Here is a 17,564-nt window from a genome sequence, read left to right as displayed (position 1 = left end):
ATATATTCACATATGGCAGATTATCTGCCTTTTCAAAGTTAATTCCTTAACTCGTAATTAAAAAAGAGGACTAGCCGCACAAGATTCCCACCACAATCCTGGATTTGGTAATAATTATAGGATTATTACGATACCCGTCGGTATGCAACTCTATGTTTTCGATTATTTTCAATGTGCAAATTTAACCCTTTGCACTCGATTTATTTTCAAAGTTGTTGCGTGTCAACTTGTTATTATTTTTAGCTAAATGAATTAAAGTAATTTACAGTCGTAGAATTCAACGTATTATATTTATTTCATTAATTATTAATATAAAATGTTTTATTTTTTGTAATCTTTTACAGTGTGATACTTTTTAAAACAATTTCCAACGTGAAGAAAAGGATGTCTTTCGCATGTTTCGCAGAAATAAACATTTGTCTTCCTTTCGCCCTTAGCTTTTCTGTTAGAACAGACCATACAATCATTATGTTTTTTTCCCGGATGAGGTACTAAAATGTGGAGTTTTCCATCAAGTCGATTCTCTACATCTGATGTTGATTCCGTGCACGACTTGCACTCGATTAACAAAACTTGACAAATTATAACTGTGTAAGATCTCGAATACCGTATGTATTTTACAGTTATTTAGTGCTATTGGTTACAGGCATACATTAGTATTGTCACCTCCAGTGTGACATACGAGTTGTAGAGTAAATTAGTATTGTCACCTCCAGTGTGACATACGAGTGCAAAGGGTTAAGGCTTCTAGCACCGCAAAATTCTTCACAATTTCGTCTTGTCAATATTTCCTATTTTATACTTTTGAACTCTTAACAGGGCAATTAGGTGTCACTGAAGTTCACACCAAAATTTTATACAGTTCGCCCTTTAGGAAAGATTACTATGAAATTCTCCGGCATTTGCTGAATTTTTACGCGAAAACATCCAATAACTTCGTTTTCTTAATTGGCGCGATAACTACTTAAGCGATTTTAGTGAAGTTTAACAAAATGCGTCAATCGTTTCTTTCTCGTGCTAATCGGCGGCGGTCGGAAACACCAAATGAAGGCCAGACCTTCCTCTTCCTCTGCTCCATCATCTCATCTGGTACCACATCGTAACAGTCAATATCAGGCATCGAAATTCTCATGAAATAAATGGTACTCACCCATATCGTCAGAAAATTCAAGAAAACGGTCATTTCATATGGAAGTACCTACTAAATTTATAAGAGGTTTTAACCAAACTTTCTATAGGTTATATGTATATATATAATATATATAATTGGCGCGTACACCCCTTTTTGGGTGTTTGGCCGAGGTCCTCCTCCTATTTGTGGTGTGCGTCTTGATGTTGTTCCATAAATGGAGGGACCTACAGCTTCAAGCCGACTCCGAACGGCAGATATTTTTATGAGGAGCTTTTTTATGGCAGAAATACACTCGGAGGTTTGCCATTGCCTGCCGAGGGGCAACCGCTATTAGAAGAATGTTTTTCCTAATTTTGGCGTTTCACCGAGATTCGAACCGACGTTCTCTCTGTGAATTCCGAATAGTAATCACTCACTAACAAATTCGGCTACGGTTAAGCGTCGTATAATCACGAAATATGGTTTTGCCTTAGTATAATATAGAAATGCCATGAAAAAGCTCGTCATAAAAAATATCTGCCGTTCGGCATTGGTTTAAAACTGTAGGTCCATTTGTGGAATAACATCAAATAGGAAGCGCTCGGCCAAACACCCAAAAAGAAAGTAAGCGCCAATTAAATATAATCTAAAAATGAATAAGATCAGACACTAAGATGCCCAGCTGTCATATAAAAGAAATTTTATTGAAGCCATCGAAATAGCTTTCCAGCGCATCATCGTTTGTGATGAACGTCGCATCATCTATCTGGCATCTACAATAATTATCATTGCATAACTAATTTGTTGAAACCAGCGCAGCTAAGATCTGAGCTGCTGTTTAGTTTAGCTTTTTGGATCGCAGTTATTAATGTTAAGTTCTTAATTCTAAACTTTTATGCAATTTCTCTCTTTCCTTACAGTTAAAGTACAAAGTCATGAGCCCTCGGATCCGTGGGCTCGATGTAAGGTTTATGCGCTTCCCCAAGTTGCTGGTAACAGATGCTTAAAAAACCTTTTCTCCTGTGTTCTTCACCGCCCTACACTCCATGGTAACTCCATGGTAGAAACAAAGCAAAAAATTACCTTGTGGAATGATGTTTATTATGGTTTCATAAGTCCCTTATATCCAAATATATTTACCAACATAAATAGCAAACGAAAACACTTAAATCCCACACTATACAATACTAAAAAAAATTTTAATAAAAAATAAAGTAATGAAACCGAAATTAGATCCGATTATTTTTTTGTTTTTTTTTTTAAATGCTCATCGTTTCTTTGATTTTTAATAATGAAAAATAAAAAAAAAGTGGTAAACTGTTTCCCGGAAACGATTGGCTCTTCCCATTCCTCAATAACTATTTAGTATTTGTATCTGTATATAGCAACGCCAGCAACACCAATTAAAATAGAGCCCATCAAATATCCTATGAGTTTCAGCTGAAAAGAAAAATAGAATAGTTTTTTATTTGAAAAGTCCAAATTCAAAAGCAAACATTCGACATGGCTTAAGTCGGGGGCAGAATTTGGTACACTGAGTGATCTTCCCAAATCAGCATCGATTTGTTTATGTTTCTGTTTGTTCAACAGTTTCTAACTTGGCTGTTTTTAGTCAATGCTGATTTCAGGTTGACTGTTGACAGATTTTTCAAACGCTTTTGATACGGTGTCTCATTCCATCTTAATTAGTAAATTAGCTTGCTTTGGATTTCATTCGGTTTTTTTTAATGGGTTAAATCTTATCTCTCTAACGGCGATACGTTGTGACCAACGATGGCTCACCTTCTTGACCTGTCTTGGCTTTTACCGGGGTTTTTCAGGGAAGTATTTTAGGACATGTATATTACTATTTGTTCTGTTTATTAAAGGTTTAGTTGTTTTTCTTACGCTAACGTTTTGGTTAATGATGATTTAAAATTTTTTTTCTTTAATAGAAGATCTGAATGGCATGCATAAACTGCAATATGATATTGATAATTCGCATCTCCGATGTTAAAATCACAATCACTTTTCATAATGTTTTGTTGACTCGGTACAGTATATCTAACACTTTTTTGAAATTTTTGATGAAACAAAAGATCTTAACATTATTTTCTCAACGAGTTTCTCATTTAATAGTCGTATTGGCCCTACTGTTATGTAATCTCATTCAACATTAGGCTTTGTTTGGCGGAACTGTGCACAGATCTTTGATCTGTATACGTTTAAATCGCTATAAACGTCTTTCGTACGTTCCAATTTGAAATATGCTACGATCGTGTAGAGACCATATCACAGTAATTAATCGCATCGAGCGTGCTCAGCTCTTTCTCAAATTTGCTTTGCGATTTTTGCATTTTTCTGAACCTACGCCTTCTTATAACTCTCGCTTTCCCCCCAATAAGCTTTAAGGCCTTAGAATCTAGGAGAACTGTACTCTTTCTGTCCTTATGTTTAATGCTGTTTGAGGCTCTTTAGATTGTACTTTTTTATTAAATCGTAATAATTTTAATATTCCGGAGAAAAGCCTACGTGTACTACATCTTCACTAAGCCTATTTTACCACTTTGTTTGCGGACGGGGGACAAAACGAGGACGTGGCACTTCCTTTATTTATTTTGTAGGCATATTTTAGGGGTACGAATTAATAGTGATTAGGGGAAGTAAAGGGTTTTTCATTAAGGGCGGGTAGATGTTGAAATGGAATAAAATGGCGTTTGATGTGTGGCACATAGCGCCGTCCTGCTGGAACCACATGTCGTCTAGGTCCATATGGTTCAATATGGGCCATAAGAAATTGGAAGGGCCACCACGTCTACCGAAAAATGGGCGCAATGCGCGCAACGTTTGCGTTAATGAACACTCATTTTGATAATAAAGTTTTATCATTTGAACGTGCTGTTCAATCGTGTAACTTGCCATGATGATTTGGCATAAACAACTTAATAATAAACAAAAGATTTGACAGATGTCACCAAAACAAACTGGCTGCCACAGGGCGCCAAAATCGACCACCGCCAATTGAAAACCCCTATATATGACAGACGATGTCACTAAGAGTAAAACTCTATTCGTTTAGCAAGACCGAGCGGTAAAGCTACTGTATTCGCATTTCCAAGGCATATAGTACACATATATGCTTAATGAAGGATTTTTTTATTTTTCAATGTAAACCTCCTTTCCACAAAAAGATCTTTAGATTTTTCTTGAAAAACATTTTCTACGGCCACCTTTACTCACTGCCAACCGAAAATCTTTATCAGTATAGCTAATTTTTTCAATTTGGAAGCAAGAAAAGGCTCTGTGTCCAAGCTGTAACGTCAATTTCAGAAAGTGATGAGTCATGCAGACTTTTCCACTTTGAATTCCCCACTTTTTTCATTGGACTCTTGACTGACTCTGACTCATACTGACAATTGTCTTCTGTATGTCAAGCGGTGCCCAGCGCGTTCTAATTTTTCCATGTGTACAGTGCTTCAAATTGCAATAGTTTCCAGTATCATTACTTGTACCAAATAAAAAAGGGTGTTTATTATAACGAGTCACGCAACTAGTGTTATCAGAAGAGAGATGATGGGTCCGTATGGCTCGAGCTTATCAAGCTATATTACTAAACAGTACCTAGACGGATGAAGATTAGTGAACATAGGTCAGCTAGGTCATCTAGGCTTTTCGCATTAGCGACCGAGGAGCGACCGCTAGTTAAAAAGCATTTTGATGTTTTATGCTCGCGGTGAGCATCGAATAAAAGATATACTGTGTGCCAATTGTCAGATTTTCTTCTTGACATAAGTCACACAATACATATTTTGCAATTTCAATATATCCAAACAAACTCACTAACTCTTAACTTTTAAAAATTTTGCCCTCCTAAAGTAACCCTTCAAAAACAACATCTAACAAAAATTATAAAGTTTTTTCTACCCTTTGTTTGCAAAACTCAAAATGTTCTTCTTACGAAAAAAAAAGCTGAAATAAAGGCTTATAGGTTTGTCGAATGTTTGCTTTTGCGTATAAATGATTTTTTACTATTATACACTTACCTTCGAACTCTCCATGCTTTGTTGTTTTCGTGGCTGTTTGCACTTCTGCTCAAGCTTTTTCGCCTGGCCGAGCATTTTTTGATACATTTCCTTTTCATTGTGTTCTTCCCTTCGTGCTTTAATTATTAACTTTGCTAAGTCCTACAGAGCATTTAATTCAATTAGTTCGGCTACATTAGAAACTTCAATTGATATCTAACCTGTTGAATAGCTTTGCTATCCGGTTCCAGGGTAGCGGCTTTTTGCAATAAACTAATAGCACCTTTTGTATCTCCTTTCCCCTCAAGAATCTGTAAGACAATTTTAGTATCATAGATGTTCGCTAGCACTCCACATTACACTTACTCGACCTTTCCGATACAAAGCTTTGGAGTTATTTGGCTGACAACGTAGAACATTCTCTACCGATTTCAAAGCGGCATCAAAAGCAGATATTTTTATTTGAGCCATTGCCAAGTTATTGTACACAATCAATCGATCCTCCAGTAAAGTTTGCAAATCGCTATTGGAAAGCTGCATAACAAAAATTATGTAAATGTTACCATGTTTTATTTTTGCCCACAATATTATTTACTTCTAAATCTTCTTTGTCCAAAGCGGCATCTGGGTCGCCATCGCGATCATCCAAGTAATCTAGTGCGCGCCTATACAACTGAATTGCAGTATTGAATTCATTACGATTGTACCAGAAATTTGCGCGTTCCTTTTTACTTGTTCTAAAAATTTAATTTTCGACTAAGAAAAAAATATTTTAAACAAATAGTACTAACCCATATTTTCTGCGTATTTCCAAAGATTTTAAGTCAGAGAAGTCTTCACTTTTAGAATCTAATAAATGCACTTCATATATTAGCTGTGGAAATAAGTAAAATATTAAGACATTTTAGAAATTATCATTTTAAACATTTCATACTTTTGAGTCGGGTGGTATGCTTGCACTTTCATTTGTTTCGTTTTTAAAACCTAGGTTCCCATAAGCGAATCTAGCATCGATCGATATTTCTGCAACCTCTCCAACGTTCATTAACGGAATCGCCATGTCCAGTCCTTGCACAACCTAAACACAAAAATACCCCTAAGTATATGTCAAACATTACAATAAAATAAATTTTGAGACCTCAAAATCGCCAACATGTAATTGAAAATTTTCCCTTTGTTCACACACGGTTCCATTCGCTAATTTTCCGGTGAATGTGATTGTAACCAAATCACCTCTTATTGGACGCCTATTAGTTTGGCTCTGTTTTATAATACGTTTAACCAATTGACCATTTCCTAATACATCACAGGATTCTTCGTCGGAAACAGCACTTTCATCCTCTTTAGTTTCGGTATTTTCCTGCAATTCTCTTTCGATTTTAGACCCGGCAGCGACATTACTTTTTTCTTCTTTTCCGTTATTATCAGAGTCTTTATCCGTATCTGCATATGTTGACTTCGTTTCACCTTCATTTAGATTAGTAAGGTCCTCAAACGAACTATTGCTTGATTTTTCGGTATCCATAGTACTCTAAATTTTGAGAAATTTTTAGTTTTTTTCTATTAATATTGCCAAATTCACCATAAATTAACCCGCTACCGATTATGCTAAAAAGGATAGGTAGAATATTCGAAAAAAGTGCCAATTCTCTGATTTCGCAGAGAAAGATCCCACAAGATTGTATGAGTAATACAAAATTAATAATAAACTATTTCAAAATATCAAATAAATGTTCCATACCGCGAGAAAATACTGTTAAACAAAAGAATTTATAGAAAGTCCAATTTTTTCCTCCGTCAGCAAAGAGTATTCAGCAACCCAGCTGCTCAGCGTTATGTCAATTTGTAGTAAGGATACAAGACTGATATCGAGCTACCGATATCAATATTTTTAGTCTGATTGCCCATTACGGAACTAACGCATCTGTTGTCAAAATGAATCGTTTATGTTTAGACGATAGATGTTTATTACCAAGACGCTTAAAAATTAAAGAACAAATGCTAAAATTTCCAGGGAGAAAACAAAAACGGAATAAAAAAAAATTATGAATCAGTACATTGTTAATATATTATTTTAAAAACGTGTATGAATATATATAAAAAATATGAACTAATAAAAAGGTGGATACAGACATAAGCAATTGTCAAAGCAATGCAAGCGCCCATTGGACCTTAGTAGAGAAATGCAAAGATTATTGGTTATATTTGCTGTATTCACAGTTCGCTACAAAAAGAGTTCACATCACCATTTCATAACATAGTAAATTCGGAGTATGACTTTGCATGAATTTAGATATTTTATTTATTTTCATATTTGAAGTAAAGTCTGAGAATGTATGAAATATTTACTTTTCATTACCATAGTGAAGTATTGATTTCAAACATTTCATATGTAACGATGAGAATGAAGAGGAAACAATATTTACTTTTACTATGGAAAATGCACAAATACTTAAAAATTGACGAGCAACTCATTTTTTATGCACCGAATACACAGGATTGGTCAGTCCTACAGCAACAGAACTCGTCAGATACTAGTTGTTAAAATCGAATAATTCAACTATGTAGTTCAAAATAGTGAGGTGTAGTCACCGATCGTTGTGTTCCAATTCATCTAATGGTAGACCAAGAAAACATGCTGTTTCGACAGTCTAGGTCCAGAGGCAGAGGAGTGTTAAGTGAGTATGTAAATAGGTAGTTAGTATCTTGCGTGGTACCTTCTCATATGGAACATGAGTTGAGTATGACGGGGTCGGCGCCTGGGAGACGGCTCAGGGCCAAGCAAATGTCTGTCTCTTCAGTCTTCTCAGGCGATCGTTTTTTGAATATCATCTAAAAGCGTCGTAAGCCGTCAACAAGTCCAAAGCTACTAGAACAGCCTTCCCGCGGGGGGTTATGGTTCAGCCTGGGTGTTTATTGCGGGTCATGCTGTAGTGGTACTGTGATGTGAGACTGTGTTGATGTGTAGCTGGCCACATCTTTCATGTAGAGTGGGAGTAGAACGGCTTCAAGTGTTTTCGCTGCTGGGGAGAGAAGAATTACCGAACGATTGGATTTTCCTTGGTTGGCGTGTTTCACAAGTTTCAGTGGTGGGACCATTCTCCCTGCTTTCTTTAAAAATGCCGTACGATGGTTTAGAAAATTTCACCAGGTATATTTGTCACACTTTGCGTGACGACAACCTCAATGATTTCCTACAAATTGAATCACAGCAAATATACTCTTGGAGCAAGCGCACGATACAGAGAATACAGAAGATGATGAGATAGTAACTTGTATTCTATCATTCTTGTAAGCAAACCTTTTGCTGTTTAAATACAATTTCCGGCAAACTTGGTGAAAACGTATTGTTATGTGTACATTTTTGCCTTTTAGCAACTCAAATATGTACACATGTAACACGAATTTTGCATGTCGCTAAACAGACGATGCGATTGTAAACAACATACAAACATGAATCAGTGTTTTGACGAGATTATTTTTATAACATAGTTTAAACAACTATCGCTTCAAAATTAGTGATATATGTTCTGTTTATATATATTTTATTGTAAATCTTCGAATCATGGCAACTCTCAAGAGTTATTATTTTCTTGCACTCAGTGTTTCCAACTTCCTGTAGACTGAAATTATAATAAGGGCTTTCACACCGAATATGTAAAATTTTATTCGGTACTCGGTAGCTCGTAATTTTTTGCCTATTTTTTCAGGGTGCCAGACCAAATAACAATAATAAAAAATAAGAGCCAAAGTAATTACAAAATAAAAAATATATTAACTTGAGAAAAGTGAACGAACTTTTTAAAATCTAGTATTTATTTTTATATGTAAAATTAAGGGTACAAGCCAGTATATGGCTCAATTCATTAATATATTTAAGTAAGTAGTTGGCAGCGGCCAATATTTTGGTGCGTGACTATTATTTCGAGGTGCACAGGTTCGAATTTCCGGGCATAAAAAACCAAATGATAGACAAAGTTTTTTCTAACAGTGGTCGCCGCTCTTAGACATCAGACAAACCTTCGAAAGTATTTCTCCTATGAAAAATCATGTCATAAAAAACCTTCTGCTATTCGGAGTCAACATTATCAAACTTGTTTGATAACACATATAAGTTTACTGGGTAAATCGGCAATTTTAAAGACACAAAATAAATGACAAAAGTTAGCGGATAACGAATTCAATTAGCGTTACATAAGTTTTGGTGTTACTATGATTCAGTCTCTTATTATTTTCATATTTCGTATGCTTGACCTACGTTCCATATAAGAATGAAAATATCAAACTATTTATACATACATACATTGCTTGAGGTCTAATGCATTTTAGAACAGTGTTCGCAATAAGAATTTTGGTAACCCTGATTGAAGACCAACTCACACATTTGCACTTTTCTTCACACATACTTCACTATACCGAAAACTGCTAGAATTTATTTTAGCATAATGGCGATTTCTTTTTGACAATTGGACGTACTATTGGCGCACGTGTTTTCCTACGCAACGTTCAGAAAAATTTAACAAAAAGAGGTGATTGTGTGAAAATAAATTATATTCTACAAGTAAAATACTAAAAGCTTTCATGTTTTATTGGTTTATTAGATGAATCCCGAGAAATTGAAAAAGTTGCAAGCGCATGTGCGTATTGGTGGAAAGGGTACTCCACGTCGCAAGAAGAAGATTGTGCACTCGACTCCTGCTACCGATGACAAGAAATTACAGTCGTCGCTAAAAAAATTGTCGGTGAACACAATTCCAGGGATTGAAGAAGTTAATATAATCAAAAATGATGGCACCGTCATTCACTTCAATAACCCTAAAGCACAGGCATCTCTTCCAACAAATACATTCGCTATTACTGGACATGGGGAAAACAAGTCTATTTCAGAAATGTTGCCAGGAATTTTAACACAGTTGGGGCCTCAGGACATCACACAATTGAAAAAGATCGCAACGGAATTCGCTAATAAAGGTGCCGCAGCTGCCGGTTTATCGAGCGTATCTTCAGCTGCAGTTGATGACGATGTTCCAGATTTAGTGCAGAACTTTGAAGAAGTGGCCATTGGGGGTGCATCAGCCGCTGCAAAAGGTGTAGATATCACTAGCACAACTGAGTCAACACCGAAAACTGAAGAGGTTCCTGTGGCCTAAGGAGGAGTTTTTAAGATCGAAAATTTAGGATTAGTGGTGCCGACATACGCAAACAACATCTACAAATTAAACATAATATATAAAACCTGGGATATAAGTAAGGGATGACGACGAAAAGAAGGAAAATTCGTTAGTTATATCGATCAGACGTGCGTCTGTATTTGGAGTTGAGTTATGAAAAAGATTACAATTAACAAAACAACGTACTACACAAAAACATAACCAGAGAAGAACTATACTGTGAACCAATTAAATATTGAATGAAACTTTGTTTCTATCATAAAATACACAATTTTTGTTTTCACACACTAGAAGGTAATACATACATCATAGGAGGCGAAAGTAATACTCAGAAAATAGGAACCGAGAATAATTCCATAAAAGAATCATACTTAAAACACTCCAGTCGAAACATTACCAATACGAGTAGGCGTCGAAAGAAGAGTAAAACATAATGTGCATAAAGTTCAATGTTCAATGTTCTTGTATAAAATGTATTACTTTTATATTGAACATGTTTGGCATGTTAAAAGATGACTAGATTGGGCAATGCATTTGAAATTTGCCTTACTACTGATTTCCCCTTAATTTTGCATATTACACCTATTTATTTCCGCCACATTATTTGAATTTTTCCCCTTGTCGGAGGTAACCTAAATCTCAATCAAAATAATTTTTCAGGATAAAAGGAATTCCCCTCTAAACTGTTATATTAATTTTGCTTTTACGAATAAAATGGCATGGAATGAATTAAACTTTTGATCAAACTTATACCAAAACTACTGTTAATGTATTAATTTTTAGAAACCCCTAAAGGAATATGAATAAACTAATACAAAACATGAGTTACAAGTTAGATGACATTATTCTTGCTTAGTTGGTGGCTGGTGTGCCTTAAGATTTGACTGAGGTCAAAGTCACCAATAGAGTATTTTTGCGCATTACTCGGAAGCAACCCCTTATAGAACATTTGTCTATGGTACTTGGGTTAGAGAAAAGCATAAGGAAACTAAAAATAGAATTCTGACGATTAAAAATATCACACCGATATCGTTGATTGGGCTGAATTACTCGTTTGAATGTGTGCAAGATGAACTAAATATACATGTGGATACACTGTTCACTAGACAGGGCTAGTTTACTGGGGCGGCAGCCCTTGGTCGGGAAAAACCCGCGTCATTCCGGTAACGTAGAACCGGCTGCCATGGGAATGTATACATGTGGATTTACCCTGCAGTGAAAGCTAGCTTTTCATTATGCTTCCTTAAGTTTTTTTTTTATCAAGTACGTCCTACTATGGTACGAAAGGTAAGTTCCTTAGTGGTAATGAAATATCTCGATATTTTCACATACCAAAATCAAAAATTTAGGCTTCTATGAAATGAAAATAAAAGTTACTATTTGAATGAATACATTTCGCTCGCTGGATGGAAGAAATTCGAATATTCGGCTCTAAGGCCTTCAATTTACTATTACTCCCTGGTTTATTTACACAACATAATGTAAGTAGCTACGACCATCTCTGCATATTTAAAGTAATTATTTTGCATTGTGTCATTCTTCCAGCAAACTACGATATCTTCTATATGTACATACATATATGTATCAGAGATTAGGGTAGTGCATTAAATCTTTATAGCACTAAGTACATCAGTTGCACTAAATTTATTAGAAAAAAAATGTTTCATCAGCTTATGCAAAACATTTCTTCTCTACCACTAAATTTTGAGTGAAACATAATGACTATAACTAAATTTAGTGGTAATGAACAAATATGCACTACGCTCAAAAAGCGCGAAATTAGTCACTAATAAAGGGTGATTAATTTAGAGGTAACGGATTTTAAATTGAAATAAAACAATGAAAATTTTCATCGATTGGGCAATCTTTATTAGTTTTGAAAACAACCATTCATGACATTTAGTTTTTCAAGATAATCCCTTTCACATGTTGGCCGCAACTGCACCTTAATACGGCAATCCGTAAACACCAATTTGGAATAACTCGCTGGAGAACTTCGGTCGGCATCTCGTGGATAACTTTAGTTGTGTTGGCTACCAATGCCTCAATCGAAGCTGGTTTATCCACAAAGCATTTAGACTTTACATATCGCCGCAAATAAAAGTCCAAGGGTGTGATATCACGTGATTTTGGTGGCCAATCCACTGGTACGAGACGAGACGCCGAAGCAGTAAATCCATTGTTTCACGAGCTGTATGGCAAGTAGCGCCGTAGAATTACATAAATTGGTCTGAGCGCGCGATGAACACTTTTCATAGAGCGTCGATTTTCGTAATACGATTTGTAAATGTTTTTGAGGCGTAAGTCTCTCCTTAATGAAAAGTCAATGAATATTGAAAAAGTTATGTATTTAGTTTCACAGTAGTCATGATCTGTCAAAAAAAAACCCCTATTGGAAAAAATAACTCCAATCTGATCACCCTTTATAAGCAATTATTCGTTAATTATTAAACTATTTTCACCAAACTTTCAAGGAAAAGAAAATCTATAACGAATAAAACTTAATTCATTAGTGGATCTGCGGTAACACCCCAGAAGGAACTGCTTGCTGAGCAGTTTGTTGCGCTCCATTACAGGGAACATTTGTGCCTCATTGTGAAGGTGTTGCATAGGGGACATCAGGAGGCAACCGGTCGCTGTCCGAATGGCAATATTTTGGCATGTCTGTAGTTTTATCCACTGCGTGTCACTAGTTCCAAGTGACCAGACAGGCGCAGCATAGTATAGAACCGGCCGACCAATTGCCTTAAATGTCGATAGCAACAATTCTTTGTCTTTGCCCCAAGTTCTGCCGGCAAGCGATTTGAGGACCTTGTTGCGATTTTGGACTTTAGTGACAATTGCGGTTGTGTGCGCTGAGAAAGATAGCAAACTGTCGAAGGTTACACCCGAAATTTTGGGGTTGTTTACCGTCGGAATTTGTGTGTCATCGACTTTTACTTTGAGAGACAGTTTGACCTCCTTTGTCCAGGTGGTGAAGAGGGTCGCCGTGGACTTAATGGGGGAAAGTTGGAGATTCCTCGCAGTGAAAAGTCGAGAAAGGTCGGCGATATAGTTGTTCACTTTGGAACACAGGCCATCGATGTCATTGCCCGACGCCATTATCGTACAGTCGTCCCCTGGTGGTTGGGGGAGCTTCGATATTTAGAAGTTGAACAGCAAGGGTGAAAGGACACCACCGTGCGGTACACTTTTCTTAATCTTCCTCTGCTTTGATGTTTGGTCTCGAAAAAGCACTGACGAGTGACGACCGCTCAGGTTGTTGTTGTTGTTGTTAACAGCATAGGTAGCCCTGTCAGTGTAGGCATATCATCGTTCGTCTTCGTCTAGCTCATCTAAGGGTAGGCCCAGGAAACATGCTGTTTCGACAGGTTGGGTCCAAAGGGAGAAGGGGGTTAGATGAGTCGGTTTGAGGGGGCATGTGAAGAGGTGGTTAGTGTCGTGCGGGGTACCTTCACATGCCGGACATGTGTTTGGTATGTCGGGGTCGATTCTGGATATGTAGGAGTTTAACCTGCTACAGTATCCAGAACGTAGTTGTGCCAGTGTTACACGGGTCTCACGGGGAAGCTGGAGCTCTTCATCTGCGATAGGTGGTGGTTGGACTCCGATTACGGCATTTACAGGACGGGAGTTCAAGAAGGTGGTAACGGTCTCCCGGTGAATGTCGTTTATAGACTGTCTAAATACTGTCCGGTCCGGTAGGTTACGGTCAGTCTTGTCCTGGATTTCGCCAGCGTAGTCAAGGAGGTGTCTCCTGACGTGCCTGGGAGGCGGCTCGGGCTCAAGCAGGTGTCTGCAGGGATGAGACCTACGGTAACATCCGAACAGGAACTGCTTGCTGAGCAATTTGTTGTGCTCCGCAACTGGAAGCATTTGTGCCTCGTTATGAAGGTGTTGGATAGGTGACATCAGGAGGCACCCGGTCGCTGTCAGAATGGCGGTATTTTGACAGGTCTGTAGCTTAGTCCACTGCGAATCACTAGTTCCAGGCGACCAGACAGGCGCAGCATAGTTAAGAACCGGCCGACCAATTGCCTTAAATGTCGAAAACAACAGTTCTTTGTCTTTGCCCCAAGTGCTGCCGGCCAGCGATTTGAGGACCTTGTTGCGATTTTGGACTTTAGTGGCAATTGCGGTTGTATGCGCAGAGAAGGAGAGCAGGCTGTCAAAGGTTACACCCAAAATTTTGGGGTTATTTACCGTCGGAATTTGTGTATCATCGACTTTTACCTTAAGGGGCAGCTTGACCTCCTTTGTCCAGGTGGTGAAGAGGGTCGCCGTGGACTTGGTGGGGGAAAGTTGGAGATTCCTCGCAGTGAAAAAGCGAGAAAGGTCGGTGAGGTAGTTGTTCACTTTGGAACACAGGCCATCGATGTCATTGCCCGACGCCATGATCGTGCAGTCGTCAGCATATGAGATCAGGGAAACTCCCGCTGGTGGTTGGGGGAGCTTCGAGATGTAGAAATTGAACAGCAAGGGAGAAAGGACGCCACCCTGCGGTACGCCTTGCTTAATCTTTCTCTGCTTTGAAGTTTGATCTCGAAATATCACTGACGAGTGCCGACCGCTCAGATAGTTCGCGGACCACCTCTTCAGCCCTGGCGGGAGTGTCGACTGATAAATGTCATCTGGTAGCGTGGAATGGCTGACTGTGTCGAAAGCCTTTTTCAAGTCCAACGCTACTAGGACAGTCCTCTCGCAGGGGCGGTTTTGGTTAAGCCCGCGATTTATCTGGGCGTTTATGGCGGTGAGTGCAGTGGTGGTGCTGTGCACTCGTCGGAAACCGTGCTGATGTGGGGCTGGGGCCAGGTGTTTCGTGTAGAGTGGGAGTAGGAGGGCTTCAAGTGTCTTCACTACTGGGGAAAGGAGAGTTATCGGCCGATAAGACTCCCCTTGGTTGGCGGGTTTCCCAGGTTTCAGTAGTGGAACCACTCTCCCTGCTTTCCACTTGTCAGGGATGATGAGAGTGGCCATGGACAGATTGAAAACCCTTGTGAGAAATCCTACTCCCAGGGTCACGCTCACGAGGACGAATGTCCTTATAACTTCCAGCTGGAATGAAGCGAGCCGCAGTAGCTGTGAGCACCTTGCGGAATGCGCGTTCGCCTACGCGCACATCAGTGGGGATGGGAAGAGCGGCGAAGGTGTCCTCGGTGAATTCCGTGAAGCCGGCCCAATTAGCTTTTTTAAAGTTAAAATAGGACCGGTGATTCGCGGAAACGAAGTCGGCAGGTCTCTCAATCGAGACGATAATGGGCAAGTGGTCTGATGCAAGCGATAGCATAGGTCGCCACGTTATGCTATTTATCAGACCCGCGCTAGCTATTGTTAGGTCAGGCGAGCTGCTACAATTGCCCACTACCCTGGGTGGGGCGTCGTCGTGCACTGTGCTGAATGTCGAGTCGTCTATCTGCTCTGCCAATTGCTGTCCCCTACGATCATTTGGCAGGCTTGAATGCCAAAGATCGTGATGCGCATTGAAGTCACCTACAACCAATCGGTTTTCACCTCTGATGAGCGCACCTCAGGGTGATATCCTGCCGGGCAGCAGGTGACAGGGGGTATATATATGTTAAATATTTCGAGCTCGGATTCGCCTGACCGGACAGCTATGCCTTGACATTCTAAGGTGCTGTCCCTGCGGTCGATTCCTTCATCGATAAGACGATACTGCACAGTGTGGTGGACTATAAACGCTAGGCCACCACCGTTGTCTCGCACGCGATCGTGTCTGTGCACGTTATAGCCATCCCTGGTGATCAGAGATGACCTAGCGTGCAGCTTTGTTTTTTGGACCGCAGCTATCTTGATACTGTGCCGGCTCATAAAGTCGACTATCTCGTCGACCTTACTCGTAAGTCCGTTGCAGTTGAATTGGAGAAGCTTGAAGCTTCTCGGTGAGGTCAGTGTAATTCGGGGGGTGAGGGACGCGTGGTGTTGTCTGCGTTGGGCCTGCTGCGCAATCCACTGTGGCTGTTGCGGCCTGATGGTGGTGGGCGGCCGCGCCTCCGGGGACGGTAGTGGGTGCAGAGCTCTGCAGCAGGGGGCAACGTAGGCAGTTGTCCACACACGGGTAGTGCGCAGGCCGGAACATCTCCGAAAATGGCACCAGCCATTGCAGGAATTGCACTGGACTGTTACCAGATTCCTAGGTATTACGTCCGGACACACGGAACAGACTGTGCGGGGGACCAGGAGCTGCTGGTTTGTCCCCGCACTGGGGTTGGAGCTGGAAGGAAGGGGAGGGGTTGAAGGGGAGTTGTGTTGCTCCGATAGGCTCCTCACCGTGGAGGTGTTGGTAGTGGTGGCGGTTGGTAGTGCCGGCCTATCAGGGGGTGTGTTAGCCGTGAAGGCATCAGACGCCTGCTGGCGGGAGCAACACGTGGCCACATACCGTGTGGACCACTCCCTATGTGACTTAAGACCCGAGCAGGTCTTAAGGTGGCTCCACCCGTTGCACTTGTTGCACCTAACCGAGGTGGAGTTCGGGTGAAGCCGTTTGTGGCAGACGCAGCAGTAGAATACCTCTGGCCCAGGGTTGGATTCGATTCCAGCTCTGAGGAGAAGTATTTGGAGCAGGATTGCTGCGAGAGATTGCTCCTGTGACGTAAGGGGTGGAGCAATCCTGTCTAGGGCTAGTATACTGGGGCGGCAGCCCTTGGTCGGGAAAAACCCGAGTCATTCCGGTACGTAGAACCGGCTGCCATGGGAACAACCGCTCAGGTATTCGGGCTTGCTTTTCACATGAACGAATACCTCTTCAGATTTTTTCGCGTTTTCACTGAGAGGTATCTACAAATTTTCCCCACTAAATCCACGGAGATCCTATTCACCACCTGGACGGAGGAATGTTGAAGGTTAAAGTCACCGACACGCTAATACCGACTGTAAACAACCCTAAAATACATACAACCGCCTATTTACTCACCTGGCACTAGAGACACGCAGTGGAAGAAGCTCAGAATCTGCCAGAATACAGCCACGGGATACCTGCTGATGTCTGCCTTAAAATATCTTCACAGCGAGTGTTCCCAGTTATAGAGCATAAGAGGGTGCTCAGCAAGTAATTCTTCCCAGTCACGTTAGGAGGGAATTTGACTGTCGAGACCTAGGGCCAAACATATCTACTGAACACAACAGCTTATAGACAGGCCTTAAACGGCATTCATCAAGAGTTTCTTCTTCTTGGAGTCCAAGCACTAAACATCGTTAACGAAGAGCTTCAGACACATGAAACCCGTGTCATTGCGTTCAGGATATTATGGTTGGCTAAACTTC

The 17,564-nt window shown here is 39.9% G+C and overlaps 2 protein-coding genes and 1 long non-coding RNA gene across 5 annotated transcripts; 2 read left to right on the top strand and 1 right to left on the bottom strand.

Annotated features, from left to right (window-relative positions):
* The first annotated feature begins 200 nt into the window (after nt 1-200).
* On the top strand, nt 201-2,311 carry LOC128868363 (uncharacterized). The gene is made up of 2 exons (XR_008455103.1): nt 201-1,142; nt 2,032-2,311. It is a non-coding gene; the product is annotated as an uncharacterized LOC128868363 (long non-coding RNA).
* Nucleotides 2,191-6,968, bottom strand: LOC128868359 (peptidyl-prolyl cis-trans isomerase FKBP8). Of its 3 annotated transcripts, none has more exons than XM_054110358.1 (9): nt 6,854-6,968; nt 6,251-6,643; nt 6,047-6,190; nt 5,904-5,986; nt 5,708-5,849; nt 5,479-5,646; nt 5,334-5,423; nt 5,134-5,274; nt 2,191-2,551 (listed from the first exon to the last, which is right to left on the bottom strand). In XM_054110358.1, exons 2-9 carry the CDS (start codon nt 6,635-6,637, stop codon nt 2,474-2,476), a joined length of 1,233 nt encoding a protein of 410 aa, XP_053966333.1. In that variant the 5' UTR covers nt 6,638-6,643; nt 6,854-6,968; the 3' UTR covers nt 2,191-2,473. The 3 variants fall into 3 exon arrangements, with proteins under 3 accessions (XP_053966333.1, XP_053966332.1, XP_053966334.1); XM_054110357.1 differs by lacking the exon at nt 6,854-6,968 and adding an exon at nt 6,695-6,839; XM_054110359.1 differs by lacking the exon at nt 6,854-6,968 and adding an exon at nt 6,713-6,839.
* A 2,564-nt stretch (nt 6,969-9,532) lies between these two features.
* Nucleotides 9,533-11,114, top strand: LOC128868360 (transcription factor BTF3 homolog 4). The gene is made up of 2 exons (XM_054110360.1): nt 9,533-9,641; nt 9,714-11,114. The coding sequence occupies exon 2, from the start codon at nt 9,714-9,716 to the stop codon at nt 10,260-10,262; it is 549 nt and encodes a 182-aa protein (XP_053966335.1). The 5' UTR covers nt 9,533-9,641; the 3' UTR covers nt 10,263-11,114.
* Nucleotides 11,115-17,564: the final 6,450 nt, after the last annotated feature.

This window comes from Anastrepha ludens, chromosome 6 (assembly GCF_028408465.1).
Source record: "Anastrepha ludens isolate Willacy chromosome 6, idAnaLude1.1, whole genome shotgun sequence".
Classification (NCBI taxonomy): domain Eukaryota; kingdom Metazoa; phylum Arthropoda; class Insecta; order Diptera; family Tephritidae; genus Anastrepha; species Anastrepha ludens.
The sequence above is the reverse complement of the archived record's forward strand: the minus strand, read 5'-3'. Positions and strand labels throughout refer to the sequence as shown.

What these genes read in the sequence shown, in the direction of transcription:
- LOC128868359 (XM_054110357.1), bottom strand. An exon ending in TGGACAAAGAAGATTTAGAA is followed by an intron (nt 5,647 to 5,707) that starts GTAAATAATATT and finishes TTTGTTATGCAG; the next exon opens with CTTTCCAATAGCGATTTGCA. An exon ending in AAAGCATGGAGAGTTCGAAG is followed by an intron (nt 2,552 to 5,133) that starts GTAAGTGTATAA and finishes TTTTCTTTTCAG; the next exon opens with CTGAAACTCATAGGATATTT.
- LOC128868360 (XM_054110360.1), top strand. Translation starts at nt 9,714, where the DNA reads ATGAATCCCGAGAAATTGAAAAAGTTGCAAGCGCATGTGCGTATTGGT.